The 15,425-nt window shown below is 47.4% G+C and overlaps 1 protein-coding gene across 2 annotated transcripts in view; it reads left to right on the top strand.

Annotated features, from left to right (window-relative positions):
* LOC115189860 (receptor-type tyrosine-protein phosphatase O) overlaps nt 1-12,203 on the top strand; it is a 43,234-nt gene extending 31,031 nt beyond the window's left edge. For both annotated transcript variants that reach the window (XM_029748396.1, XM_029748395.1), the window contains 4 exons: nt 5,504-5,658; nt 7,318-7,453; nt 9,212-9,332; nt 12,119-12,203. In XM_029748396.1, the coding sequence (XP_029604256.1) occupies nt 5,504-5,658; nt 7,318-7,453; nt 9,212-9,313 (393 nt within the window). In that variant the 3' untranslated portion in view covers nt 9,314-9,332; nt 12,119-12,203. The remainder of the gene's footprint in view (nt 1-5,503; nt 5,659-7,317; nt 7,454-9,211; nt 9,333-12,118) is intronic.
* The last annotated feature ends 3,222 nt before the right edge of the window (nt 12,204-15,425 follow it).

The raw sequence follows: 15,425 nt of genomic DNA, 5'->3' as shown, positions 1-15,425 counted from the left end.
TCAAAGTTGAACAAAACAAACAACACTGATTTCAAAGTTGAACAAAACAAACAACACTGATTTCAAAGTTTAACAAAACAACACTGATTTCAAAGTTTAACAAAACAAACAACACTGATTTGAAAGTTTAACAAAACAACACTGATTTGAAAGTTTAACAAAACAACACTGATTTCAAAGTTTAACAAATCAAACAACACTCGTTGCACGAGAACTACTTTTAACAATTTACGCTGAACATGTATTATTTAGTATTGTATGTAAAGACCAGATTAAATCAAGAATAGTCTGATGGGTGACAATATTAGCGTATCGCTTGTGAATTATATATTATCACTTGTCAGTGATGCCCAGCTTAAGAAACAATGGCTTTTATTTTTGCGACTTGTTGGAGTCATAGTCGCACACCTCATGTACACCTCATCGCACTCCTCATTCTGCTGTATTATTGACTGTATGTTTGTTTTTACTCCATGTGTAACTCTGTGTTGTTGTATGTTGTCGAACTGCATTGCTTTATCTTGGCCAGGTCGCAGTTGTAAATGAGAACTTGTTCTCAACTGGCCTACCTGGTTAAATAAAGGACTTGTTCTCAACTAGCCTACCTGGTTAAATAAAGGACTTGTTCTCAACTAACCTACCTGGTTAAATAAAGGACTTGTTCTCAACTAGCCTACCTGGTTAAATAAAGGACTTGTTCTCAACTAGCCTACCTGGTTAAATAAAGGACTTGTTCTCAACTAGCCTACCTGGTTAAATAAAGGACTTGTTCTCTACTAACCTACCTGGTTAAATAAAGGACTTGTTCTCAACTAGCCTACCTGGTTAAATAAAGGTGGAATAAATAAATACATTTTTTTTAAATGTAGCCTAGCGCATAGACCTATAGTTGAAGTCGGAAGTTTACATACACCTTAGCCATATACATTTAAACTCAGTTTTTCACAATTCCTGACATTTAATCCCCAGTAAAAATTCCCTGTTTTAGGTCAGTTAGGATCACCACTTTATTTTAAGAATGTGAAATGTCAGAATAATAGTAGAGAGAATGATTTATTTCAGCTTTTATTTCTTTCATCACATTCCCAGTGGGTCAGAAGTTTACATACACTCAATTAGTATTTGGTAGCATTGCATTTAAATTGTTTAACTTGGATGAAACGTTTCGGGTAGCCTTCCACAAGCTTCCCACAATAAGTTGGGTGAATTTTGGCCCATTCCTCCTGACAGAGCTGGTGTAACTGAGTCAGGTTTGTAGGCCTCCTTGCTCGCACATGCTTTTTCAGTTCTGCACACACATTTTCTATAAGATTGAGTTCAGGGCTTTGTGATGGTCACTCCAATACCTTGACTTTGTTGTCCTTAAGCCATTTTGTCACAACTTTGGAAGTATGCTTGGGGTTATTGTCCACTTGGAAGATCCATTTGCGACCAAACTTTAACTTCCTGACTGATGTCTTCAGATGTTGCTTCAATATATCCACATCATTTTCCTGCCTCATGATGCCATCTATTTTGTGAAGTGCACCAGTCCCTCCTGCAGCAAAGCACCCCCACAACATGATGCTGCCACCTCCGTGCTTCACGGTTGGGATGGTGATCTTCGGCTTGCAAGCCTCCCCCTTTTTCCTCCAAACATAACGATGGTCATTATGGCCAAACAGTTCTATTTTTGTTTCATCAGACCAGAGGACATTTCTCCAAAAAGTACAGTTGCAAACCGTAGTCTGGCTTTTTTATGGCGGTTTTGGAGCAGTGGCTTCTTCCTTGCTGAGCGGCCTTTCAGGTTATGTCGATATAGGACTCATTTTACTGTGGATATAGATACTTTTGTACCTGTTTCTTCCAGCATCTTCACAAGGTCTTTTGCTGTTGTTCTGGGATTGATTTGTACTTTTCGCACCAAGTACGTTAATCTCTAGGAGACAGAATGCGTCTCCTTCCTGAGCGGTATGACGGCTGCGTGGTCTCGTGGTGTTTATACTTGCGTACTATTGTTTGTACAGATGAACATGGTACCTTCAGGCATTTGGAAATTGCTCCCAAGGATGAACCAGACTTGTGGAGGTCTACAATTTATTTTCTGAGGTCTTGGCTGATTTCTTTTGATTTTCCCATGATGTCAAGCAAAGAGGCACTGAGTTTGAAGGTAGGCCTTGAAATACATCCACAGATACACCTCCAATTGACTCAAATGATGTCAATTAGCCTATCAGAAGCTTCTAAAGCCATGACATCATTTTCTGGAATTTTCCAAGCTGTTTAAAGGCACAGTCAACTTAGTGTATGTAAACTTCTGACCCACTTGAAGTGTGATACAGGGAATTATAAGTGAAATAATCTGTCTGTAAACAATTGTTGGAAAAATGACTTGTCATGCACAAAGTAGATGTCCTAACCGACTTGCAAAAACTATAGTTTGGTAACAAGAAATTTGTGGAGTGGTTGAAAAACGAGTTTTAATGACTCCAACCTAAAGTGGATGTAAACCTCCGAATTCAACTGTATGTGTGTCAAAACTATTTCTAAAATTTAACAAAATAAAAACTCTTTTGAGATATCAATATGAATATTTTTTGTGCTGAGCATTAACTGAAATGTCTGTTATTTTCCGTTTTTTAAGCAACTAATTGACCGACATCCATTCAATTATTTGTTCCATTTCCTTATTTTGTTTGTTGGTGTGAGCTCAATGCAGTTTCTCTAGAGATACATCAATTCAAGCCCGAACTGTGCGATGCACTAGTGTGTTGTAGAGATAATGTAATGATCGTAGCATAGCTGTGTTCTGACTAGAGATAATGTAATGATCGTAGCATAGCCACGTTCTGACTAGAGATAATGTAATGATCACAGCATAGCCACGTTCTGACTAGAGATAATGTAGCATAGCCACGTTCTGACTAGAGATAATGTAGCATAGCCGCGTTCTGATTAGAGATAATATAATGATCGCAGCATAGCCACGTTCTGACTAGAGATAATGTAATGATCGCAGCATAGCCACGTTCTGACTAGAGATAATGTAGCATAGCCACGTTCTGACTAGAGATAATGTAATGATCATAGCATAGCTGTGTTCTGGCTAGAGATAATGTAATGATCGTAGCATAGCTGTGTTCTGACTAGAGATAATGTAGCATAGCTGTGTTCTGGCTAGAGATAATGTAATGATCGTAGCATAGCTGTGTTCTGACTAGAGATAATGTAATGATCGTAGCATAGCTGTGTTCTGACTAGAGATAATGTAATGATCGTAGCATAGCTGTGTTCTGACTAGAGATAATGTAATGATCGTAGCATAGCTGTGTTCTGACTAGAGATAATGTAATGATCGTAGCATAGCTGTGTTCTGACTAGAGATAATGTAATGATCGTAGCATAGCTGTGTTCTGACTAGAGATAATGTAATGATCGTAGCATAGCTGTGTTCTGACTAGAGATAATGTAGCATAGCTGTGTTCTGACGAGATAATGTAATGATCGTAGCATAGCTGTGTTCTGACTAGAGATAATGTAATGATCGTAGCATAGCTGTGTTCTGACTAGAGATAATGTAGCATAGCTGTGTTCTGGCTAGAGATAATGTAATGATCGTAGCATAGCTGTGTTCTAACTAGAGATAATGTAATGACCGTAGCATAGCCGCGTTCTGACTAGAGATAATGTAATGACCGTAGCATAGCCACGTTCTGACTAGAGATAATGTAGCATAGCTGTGTTCTGACTAGAGATAATGTAATGATCGTAGCATAGCCACATTCTGACTAGAGATAATGTAATGATCGTAGCATAGCTGCGTTCTGACTAGAGATAATGTAATGATCGTAGCATAGCTGCGTTCTGACTAGAGATAATGTAATGATCGTAGCATAGCTGTGTTCTGACTAGAGATAATGTAATGATCGTAGCATAGCTGTGTTCTGACTAGAGATAATTTAGCATAGCCGCGTTCTGACTAGAGATAATGTAATGATCGTAGCATAGCTGTGTTCTGACTAGTGATAATGTAATGATCGTAGCATAGCCACGTTCTGACTAGAGATAATGTAATGATCGTAGCACAGCCACGTTCTGACGAGAGATAATGTAATGATCATAGCATAGCTGTGTTCTGACTAGAGATAATGTAATGATCGTAGCATAGCTGTGTTCTGACTAGAGATAATGTAATGATCGTAGCATAGCTGTTCTGACTAGAGATAATGTAGCATAGCTGTGTTCTGACTAGAGATAATGTAATGATCGTAGTACAGCTGTGTTCTGACTAGAGATAATGTAGCATAGCTGTGTTCTGACTAGAGATAATGTAATGATCGTAGCATAGCTGTGTTCTGACTAGAGATAATGTAATGATCGTAGTACAGCTGTGTTCTGACTAGAGATAATGTAGCATAGCTGTGTTCTGACTAGAGATAATGTAATGATCGTAGCACAGCTGTGTTCTGACTAAAGATAATGTAATGAACATGCAGTCAGTATCTCAGGGCTAATTTTTTTATTTTTTTATTTGACCTTTATTTAACGAGGCAAGTCAGTTAAGAACAAATTCTTATTTTCAATAACAGCCTCCCGGGGAACAGTGGGTTAACTGCCTTGTTCAGGGGCAGAACGACAGATTAAATGGCACTAGATGGGATCTCTGGGTCTGACACGTAGAGGTCTAAATGACACTAGATGGTATCTCTGGGTCTGACAGGAGACACCTAGAGGTCTAAATGACACTAGATGGTATCTCTGGGTCTGACACCTAGAGGTCTAATTGACACTAGATGGTATCTCAGGGTCTGACAGGTAGAGGTCTAAATGACACTAGATGGGATCTCTGGGTCTGACACTTTCATCAGGATTTAAAAAAAAAAAATGGTTTGTGTTACAAATGTAAAAAAGCATTTCAAACATCCTTCCGTTTTATATGTGAGCATTTCCAGAACAACGTGAGATACCAAAAATATTTTCCTGCCGTGGAATCGCCCTTATGCTACAGTAATGTGAGTCAAATGTTATAGAGGTGTCCTGCTAGATCAACCCGGTAGAGAGATGGAGAGATCTGGTATAATGTAAACATCTGAGTCAAATGTTATAGAGGTGTCCTGCTAGCTAGCTAGACCCAGTAGAGAGATGGAGAGATCTGGTGTAATGTAAACATCTGAGACAAATGTTATAGAGGTGTCCTGCTAGCTAGACCCGGTAGAGAGATGGAGAGATCTGGTATAATGTAAACATCTGAGCCAAATGTTATAGAGGTGTCCTGCTGCTAGATCGACCCGGTAGAGAGATGGAGAGATCTGCTGTAATGTAAACATCTGAGTCAAATGTTATAGAGGTGTCCTGCTGCTAGCTAGACCCAGTAGAGAGATGGAGAGATCTGGTGTAATGTAAACATCTGAGCCAAATGTTATAGAGGTGTCCTGCTGCTAGATAGACCCGGTAGAGAGATGGAGAGATCTGGTGTATACTAATCCATCAGCCCTGTCTAACTGCTTGTCTCTTCCCCTTGCAGGCTGATGAGTCTCAGGACGTCCTCCATCTCAACTACACATCCTGGCCGGACCACGGCGTCCCCACGGTCAACGCCATCGATAGCATCCTGAAGTTCGTCCACATCGTCCGCCAGCAGGCCAACCGCACCAAAGAACCCATTGTGGTTCACTGCAGGTACGTACGGGGTCTACCAGGCTCAACCACAGGGGCCGTGCTGTCAAGCTGCTCGGTACCGACCCTCTCTCAGGTAGAAAACTGGGTGTAATGCAGGGGTCGTCTAAAGGAGACCCAAGGTGCAGCGTGGGTAGTGCAGCGTGGGTAGTGCAGCGTGGGTAGTGCAGCGTGGGTAGTGCTCATTCTTCTCTTTAATGAAAAAAAAACAAAAACAACAAAACGACCAACAGGTAAGGTACACTTTGACAAAACGGAAAACAACTACCCACAACCCACACATGAAAAAAAACAGGCTGCCTAAGTATGGTTTCCAATCAGAGACAATGATAGACAGTTGCCTCCGATTGGAAACCATACCCGGCCAAAACATAGAAAAACAAAAACATAGAAATCTAGAAAACCCTACATAGAAACAGAAAACCCAAAACCACCCAAAACACCCCACCTGTCGCGCCCTACTATGGAAAACGACCTCTTACAAGGGTCAGGACATGTCACTGGGTTACATTCAATATGACCTCGGTGGATGTAAAACTCTGCAAAAAAATCGGTAAATCGTTTTTTAAAGTATTAAAAGCTTGTATCACAACTGGCCGTGATTGGGTGAGCCATAGGGGCGGGGCACAATTGGCCCAGCGTCGTCTGGGTTTGGCCCGGTGGAGGACGTCGCTGTAAATAACAATTTGTTCTTAACTGACTGGCCTAGTTGAATAAAGGTTCAATATAATAAAACATGTATTTGACCAATTCAGTTCTGCTCTGTTTGTATCAAATGATCTAAAGGAAATGTCTCTCCACAGTGCTGGTATCTCTCCACAGTGCTGGTATCTCTCCACAGTGCTGGTGTCTCTCCACAGTGCTGGTGTCTCTCTCCACAGTGCTGGTGTCTCTCTCCACAGTGCTGGTGTCTCTCTCCACAGTGCTGGTGTCTCTCTCCACAGTGCTGGTGTCGTCTCTCCACAGTGCTGGCGTCTCTCCACAGTGCTGGCGTCTCTCCACAGTGCTGGCGTCTCTCCACAGTGCTGGCGCCTCTCCACAGTGCTGGCGCCTCTCCACAGTGCTGGCGCCTCTCCACAGTGCTGGCGTCTCTCCACAGTGCTGGCGTCTCTCCACAGTGCTGGCGTCTCTCCACAGTGCTGGCGTCTCTCCACAGTGCTGGCGTCTCTCCACAGTGCTGGCGCCTCTCCACAGTGCTGGCGCCTCTCCACAGTGCTGGCGCCTCTCCACAGTGCTGGCGCCTCTCCACAGTGCTGGCGTCTCTCCACAGTGCTGGCGTCTCTCCACAGAGCTGTCGTCTCTCCACAGTGCTGGCGTCTCTCCACAGTGCTGGCGTCTCTCCACAGTGCTGGCGTCTCTCCACAGTGCTGGCGTCTCTCCACAGTGCTGGCGTCTCTCCACAGTGCTGGCGTCTCTCCACAGTGCTGGCGTCTCTCCACAGTGCTGGCGTCTCTCCACAGTGCTGGTGTCTCTCCACAGTGCTGGTATCTCTCCACTAACATGATCTTGTGTTCTCTCCACAGTGCTGGTGTCTCTCCACAGTGCTGGTTTCTCTCCACAGTGCTGGTTTCTCTCCACAGTGCTGGTTTCTCTCCACAGTGCTGGTATCTCTCCACAGTGCTGGTATCTCTCCACTAACATGATCTTGTGTTCTCTCCACAGTGCTGGTGTGGGCCGGACAGGGACCTTCATAGCTCTGGACCGTCTGATGCAGCACATCAGAGAACACGAGTTTACTGACATCCTGGGGATGGTGTCTGAGATGAGGTCCCATCGACTCTCCATGGTCCAGACGGAGGTCAGAGACAGTCCCAGTGGGGTTTAGGGTTAGTAGGGTTAGGATCTGAGATGAGGTCCCATCTTCTCTCCATGGTCCAGACGGAGGTAGAGACAGACCCAGTGGGGTTTAGGGTTAGTAGGGTTAGGATCTGAGATGAGGTACCATCTTCTCTCCATGGTCCAGACGGAGGTAGAGCCAGTCCCAGTGGGGTTTAGGGTTAGTAGGGTTAGGATCTGAGATGAGGTACCATCTTCTCTCCATGGTCCAGACGGAGGTAGAGACAGTCCCAGTGGGGTTTAGGGTTAGTAGGGTTAGGATCTGAGATGAGGTCCCATCTTCTCTCCATGGTCCAGACGGAGGTAGAGACAGTCCCAGTGGGGTTTAGGGTTAGTAGGGTTAGGATCTGAGATGAGGTCCCATCTTCTCTCCATGGTCCAGACGGAGGTAGAGACAGTCCCAGTGGGGTTTAGGGTTAGTAGGGTTAGGATCTGAGATGAGGTCCCATCTTCTCTCCATGGTCCAGACGGAGGTAGAGACAGTCCCAGTGGGGTTTAGGGTTAGTAGGGTTAGGATCTGAGATGAGGTCCCATCTTCTCTCCATGGTCCAGACGGAGGTAGAGACAGTCCCAGTGGGGTTTAGGGTTAGTAGGGTTAGGATCTGAGATGAGGTACCATCTTCTCTCCATGGTCCAGACGGAGGTAGAGCCAGTCCCAGTGGGGTTTAGGGTTAGTAGGGTTAGGATCTGAGATGAGGTACCATCTTCTCTCCATGGTCCAGACGGAGGTCAGAGACAGTCCCAGTGGGGTTTAGGGTTAGTAGGGTTAGGATCTGAGATGAGGTACCATCTTCTCTCCATGGTCCAGACGGAGGTAGAGACAGTCCCAGTGGGGTTTAGGGTTAGTAGGGTTAGGATCTGAGATGAGGTCCCATCTTCTCTCCATGGTCCAGACGGAGGTAGAGACAGTCCCAGTGGGGTTTAGGGTTAGTAGGGTTAGGATCTGAGATGAGGTACCATCTTCTCTCCATGGTCCAGACGGAGGTAGAGCCAGTCCCAGTGGGGTTTAGGGTTAGTAGGGTTAGGATCTGAGATGAGGTACCATCTTCTCTCCATGGTCCAGACGGAGGTAGAGCCAGTCCCAGTGGGGTTTAGGGTTAGTAGGGTTAGGATCTGAGATGAGGTCCCATCTTCTCTCCATGGTCCAGACGGAGGTAGAGACAGTCCCAGTGGGGTTTAGGGTTAGTAGGGTTAGGATCTGAGATGAGGTACCATCTTCTCTCCATGGTCCAGACGGAGGTAGAGACAGTCCCAGTGGGGTTTAGGGTTAGTAGGGTTAGGATCTGAGATGAGGTACCATCTTCTCTCCATGGTCCAGACGGAGGTAGAGCCAGTCCCAGTGGGGTTTAGGGTTAGTAGGGTTAGGATCTGAGATGAGGTACCATCTTCTCTCCATGGTCCAGACGGAGGTAGAGCCAGTCCCAGTGGGGTTTAGGGTTAGTAGGGTTAGGATCTGAGATGAGATGAGGTACTGTAGGGACCCACCTGGGGTCTGGTCAGAACTAGTGCACTATATAGGGAATAGGGCTCAGGTCAGAACTAGGGCACTATATAGGGAATAGGGCTCTGGTCTATAGTAGTACCACTATATAGGGAATAGGGCTCAGGTCAGAACTAGTGCACTATATAGGGAATAGGGTGCCATTTCAGACACCCTTTTGCACTGTCAATGAAACATTCTTCTGTTGACGTTCTTCCTGTATGATGTCACTTCCCGTAGGAGCAGTATGTGTTCATCCACCAGTGTGTCCTGCTCATGTGGAAGAAGAAGACACAGTCCGTCGCCAGTGATGTCATCTACGAGAACATCAGCAAGTCCTAGTGACCGCCCCCTGCACAATGTAAGAATCTATAGGCGCCCCTCTGAGTCTATAGGCGCCCCTCTGAGTCTATAGGCGCCCCTCTGAGTCTGTAGGCGCCCCTCTGAGTCTATAGGCGCCCCTCTGAGTCTATAGGCGCCCCTCTGAGTCTATAGGCGCCCCTCTGAGTCTATAGGCGCCCCTCTGAGTCTATAGGCGCCCCCCTGAGTCTATAGGCGCCCCCCTGAGTCTATAGGCGCCCCCCTGAGTCTATAGGCGCCCCCCTGAGTCTATAGGCGCCCCCCTGAGTCTATAGGCGCCCCTCTGAGTCTATAGCCGCCCCCCTGAATCTATAGCCGCCCCCCTGAATCTATAGCCGCCCCCCTGAATCTATAGGCGCCCCTCTGAATCTATAGGCGCCCCTCTGAATCTATAGGCGCCCCTCTGAGTCTACGGGAGCCCCTCTGAGTCTACGGGCGCCCCTCTGAGTCTACGGGCGCCCCCCGAGTCTACGGGCGCCCCCCGAGTCTACGGGCGCCCCCCTGAGTCTATGGGCGCCCCCCTGAGTCTATGGGCGCCATAGGCGCCCCTCTGAGTCGATAGGCGCCCCTCTGAGTCGATAGGCGCCCCTCTGAGTCGATAGGCGCCCCTCTGAGTCGATAGGCGCCCCTCTGAGTCGATAGGCGCCCCTCTGAGTCGACAGGCGCCCCTCTGAGTCGACAGGCGCCCCTCTGAGTCGACAGGCGCCCCTCTGAGTCGACAGGCGCCCCCCTGAGTCGACAGGCGCCCCCCTGAGTCGACAGGCGCCCCCCTGAGTCTATAGGCGCCCCCCTGAGTCTATAGGCGCCCCTCTGAGTCTATTGGCGCCCCTCTGAGTCTATAGGCGCCCCTCTGAGTCTATAGGCGCCCCTCTGAGTCTATAGGCGCCCCTCTGAATCTATAGGCGCCTATCGAGCAGGTCCCGACGCTAGCAGTTCTATACTAACCCTATTCTGAGCAGGTCCCTACGCTAGCAGTTCAATACTAACCCTATTCTGAGCAGGTCCCTACGCTAGCAGTTCAATACTAACCCTATTCTGAGCAGGTCCCTACGCTAGCAGTTCAATACTAACCCTATATCTGAGCAGGTCCCTACGCTAGCAGTTCAATACTAACCCTATATCTGAGCAGGTCCCTACGCTAGCAGTTCAATACTAACCCTATTCTGAGCAGGTCCCTACGCTAGCAGTTCTATACTAACCCTATTCTGAGCAGGTCCCTACGCTAGCAGTTCAATGCTAACCCTATATCTGAGCAGGTCCCTACGCTAGCAGTTCAATACTAACCCTATATCTGAGCAGGTCCCTACGCTAGCAGTTCAATGCTAACCCTATATCTGAGCAGGTCCCTACGCTAGCAGTTCTATACTAACCCTATATCTGAGCAGGTCCCTACGCTAGCAGTTCTATACTAACCCTATTCTGAGCAGGTCCCTACGCTAGCAGTTCAATGCTAACCCTATATCTGAGCAGGTCCCTACGCTAGCAGTTCAATACTAACCCTATTCTGAGCAGGTCCCTACGCTAGCAGTTCAATACTAACCCTATTCTGAGCAGGTCCCTATGCTAGCAGTTCAATACTAACCCTATATCTGAGCAGGTCCCTACGCTAGCAGTTCAATACTAACCCTATTCTGAGCAGGTCCCTACGCTAGCAGTTCAATACTAACCCTATATCTGAGCAGGTCCCTACGCTAGCAGTTCTATACTAACCCTATTCTGAGCAGGTCCCTACGCTAGCAGTTCAATACTAACCCTATATCTGAGCAGGTCCCTATGCTAGCAGTTCAATACTAACCCTATTCTGAGCAGGTCCCTACGCTAGCAGTTCAATACTAACCCTATTCTGAGCAGGTCCCTACGCTAGCAGTTCAATACTAACCCTATTCTGAGCAGGTCCCTACGCTAGCAGTTCTATACTAACCCTATATCTGAGCAGGTCCCTACGCTAGCAGTTCAATACTAACCCTATTCTGAGCAGGTCCCTACGCTAGCAGTTCAATACTAACCCTATTCTGAGCAGGTCCCTACGCTAGCAGTTCAATGCTAACCCTATATCTGAGCAGGTCCCTACGCTAGCAGTTCAATGCTAACCCTATTCTGAGCAGGTCCCTACGCTAGCAGTTCAATACTAACCCTATTCTGAGCAGGTCCCTACGCTAGCAGTTCAATACTAACCCTATTCTGAGCAGGTCCCTACGCTAGCAGTTCTATACTAACCCTATTCTGAGCAGGTCCCTACGCTAGCAGTTCAATACTAACCCTATTCTGAGCAGGTCCCTACGCTAGCAGTTCAATGCTAACCCTATTCTGAGCAGGTCCCTACGCTAGCAGTTCTATACTAACCCTATTCTGAGCAGGTCCCTACGCTAGCAGTTCTATACTAACCCTATATCTGAGCAGGTCCCTACGCTAGCAGTTCAATACTAACCCTATATCTGAGCAGGTCCCTACGCTAGCAGTTCAATACTAACCCTATATCTGAGCAGGTCACTACGCTAGCAGTTCAATACTAACCCTATTCTGAGCAGGTCACTACGCTAGCAGTTCAATACTAACCCTATATCTGAGCAGGTCCCTACGCTAGCAGTTCAATGCTAACCCTATTCTGAGCAGGTCCCTACGCTAGCAGTTCAATACTAACCCTATATCTGAGCAGGTCACTACGCTAGCAGTTCAATACTAACCCTATTCTGAGCAGGTCACTACGCTAGCAGTTCAATGCTAACCCTATTCTGAGCAGGTCCCTACGCTAGCAGTTCAATACTAACCCTATTCTTCCTGTTGCAGGTCGTGACATCACTCAAACTCCCGTGCTTCAGGCATCCCGTTGTCTACCGAGACACGTTTCATCATGGATACAAAACAAAAACAAGAACAAAAACATGAACACAGAATGTTTTGACTAATCTAACAACATGAAGATGGATTGGAGTTTTTTTTAAATTGGTGTTAGATGTGTGAAGGAGTCTTGTTCACTGAATCAGACGGACCCAGGAGTTCTGGCCCTATGAAGGTCGATGTGTTTTTTTCTCCTCTTCAACCTTCAGCAGAATTACAACACGACTGACAGAGACGTCGGGAACCCGGGTTGGTCGGGACAGGAAGCATGACCCCTCTGAGTGACGACCGAAGGGTCTCTTTATAAAAGGACAAATACCTTGTTTAGAAGGAGTGTAGAGCCGTCCTTCACACAGCGACTCAGTGGAACTGAACTGAGAGTGGTTCACCTATCAGACACCGTCTCCAGCTGTAACACATCTCAGACACCGTCTCCAGCTGTAACAAACTTCCCATCTCAGACACCGTCTCCAGCTGCAACACATCTCAGACACCGTCTCCAGCTGCAACAAACTTCCCATCTCAGACACCGTCTCCAGCTGTAACAAACTTCCCATCTCAGACACCGTCTCCAGCTGTAACAAACTTCCCATCTCAGACACCGTCTCCAGCTGTAACAAACTTCTCATCTCAGACACCGTCTCCAGCTGTAACAAACTTCTCATCTCAGACACCGTCTCCAGCTGCAACACATCTCAGACACCGTCTCCAGCTGCAACACATCTCAGACACCGTCTCTAGCTGCAACAAACTTCCCATCTCAGACACCGTCTCCAGCTGTAACAAACTTCCCAGCTCAGACACCGTCTCCAGCTGTAACAAACTTCCCATCTCAGACACCGTCTCCAGCTGCAACAAACTTCCCATCTCAGACACCGTCTCCAGCTGCAACACATCTCAGACACCGTCTCCAGCTGCAACAAACTTCCCATCTCAGACACCGTCTCCAGCTGCAACACATCTCAGACACCGTCTCCAGCTGCAACACATCTCAGACACCGTCTCCAGCTGCAACAAACTTCCCATCTCAGACACCGTCTCCAGCTGTAACAAACTTCCCATCTCAGACACCGTCTCCAGCTGCAACACATCTCAGACACCGTCTCCAGCTGCAACAAACTTCCCATCTCAGACACCGTCTCCAGCTGTAACAAACTTCACATCTCAGACACCGTCTCCAGCTGCAGCAAACTTCACATATCAGACACCGTCTCCAGCTGCAACACATCTCAGACACCGTCTCCAGCTGCAACAAACTTCCCATCTCAGACACCGTCTCCAGCTGTAACAAACTTCACATCTCAGACACTGTCTCCAGCTGCAACACATCTCAGACACCGTCTCCAGCTGCAACAAGCTTCACATCTCAGACACCGTCTCCAGCTGCAACACATCTCAGACACCGTCTCCAGCTGCAACACATCTCAGACACCGTCTCCAGCTGCAACAAACTTCCCATCTCAGACACTGTCTCCAGCTGCAACAAGCTTCACATCTCAGACACTGTCTCCAGCTGCAACAAGCTTCACATCTCAGACACCGTCTCCAGCTGCAACAAACTTCCCATCTCAGACACCGTCTCCAGCTGCAACACATCTCAGACACCGTCTCCAGCTGCAACACATCTCAGACACCGTTTCCAGCTGCAACACATCTCAGACACCGTCTCCAGCTGCAACACATCTCAGACACCGTCTCCAGCTGTAACAAACTTCCCATCTCAGACACCGTCTCCAGCTGCAACAAGCTTCACATCTCAGACACCGTCTCCAGCTGCAACACATCTCAGACACCGTCTCCAGCTGCAACAAGCTTCACATCTCAGACACCGTCTCCAGCTGTAACACATCTCAGACACCGTCTCCAGCTGCAACACATCTCAGACACCGTCTCCAGCTGCAACAAACTTCCCATCTCAGACACTGTCTCCAGCTGCAACAAGCTTCACATCTCAGACACTGTCTCCAGCTGCAACAAGCTTCACATCTCAGACACCGTCTCCAGCTGCAACAAACTTCCCATCTCAGACACCGTCTCCAGCTGCAACACCTCTCAGACACCGTCTCCAGCTGCAACAAACTTCACATCTCAGACACCGTCTCCAGCTGCAACAAACTTGACATCTCAGACACCGTCTCCAGCTGTAACAAACTTCCATTCTCTACTTTACACTGCCACCCTGGCCGGAGACACTGGAGGAAAGGCCCGTTACAGACAGATTGCTCTTGGGGGAAAGGCCCGTTACAGACAGATTGCTCTTGGAGGAAAGGCCCGTTACAGACAGACTGCTCTTGGAGGAAAGGCCCGTTACAGACAGACTGCTCTTGGAGGAAAGGCCCGTTACAGACAGACTGCTCTTGGAGGAAAGGCCCGTTACAGACAGACTGCTCTTGGAGGAAAGGCCCGTTACAGACAGATTGCTCTTGGAGGAAAGGCCCGTTACAGACAGACTGCTCTTGGAGGAAAGGCCCATTACAGACAGATTGCTCTTGGAGGAAAGGCCCGTTACAGACAGATTGCTCTTGGAGGAAAGGCCCGTTACAGACAGATTGCTCTTGGAGGAAAGGCCCGTTACAGACAGGTTGCTCTTGGAGGAAAGGCCCGTTACAGACAGATTGCTCATGGAGGAAAGGCCCGTTACAGACAGATTGCTCTTGGAGGAAAGGCCCGTTACAGACAGATTGCTCTTGGAGGAAAGGCCCGTTACAGACAGATTGCTCTTGGAGGAAAGGCCCGTTACAGACAGGTTGCTCTTGGAGGAAAGGCCCGTTACAGACAGATTGCTCTTGGAGGAAAGGCCCGTTACAGACAGATTGCTCTTGGAGGAAAGGCCCGTTACAGACAGATTGCTCTTGGAGGAAAGGCCCGTTACAGACAGATTGCTCTTGGAGGAAAGGCCCGTATCGTTTCAGCCGTCTGCCGGCTTGTCAACATCACTGTACCATGACAAGACATGGGTTGTGGAATGTTTAATTTAGACGCTAAATACTGTGTTTCTATTGGCTAGAGACTGTTCTAATCTAGAGACCGTGTTTCTATTGGCTAGAAACTGTGGAATGCCAATTTAGACTGTGGATCTATTGTTGTGCTTTGCCCTTTGACCTTGGATTGGCCGTGGCCATTTTAATGACAGGAGAGGAGAGCTGAGAGGAGAGTGTTTCTGTCTGGTCCACGTCACACTGCCCTGAGACTGATGATGCTGCTGCCTACTGTACCGTGGAGACATAACAGACCTCGTCCGGTATAGAAACTGTCG

This window comes from Salmo trutta, unplaced genomic scaffold, assembly GCF_901001165.1.
Source record: "Salmo trutta unplaced genomic scaffold, fSalTru1.1, whole genome shotgun sequence".
Classification (NCBI taxonomy): Eukaryota; Metazoa; Chordata; class Actinopteri; order Salmoniformes; family Salmonidae; genus Salmo; species Salmo trutta.
Note: the sequence above shows the minus strand (reverse complement) of the source record. Positions and strands in the feature narration are given on the sequence as shown.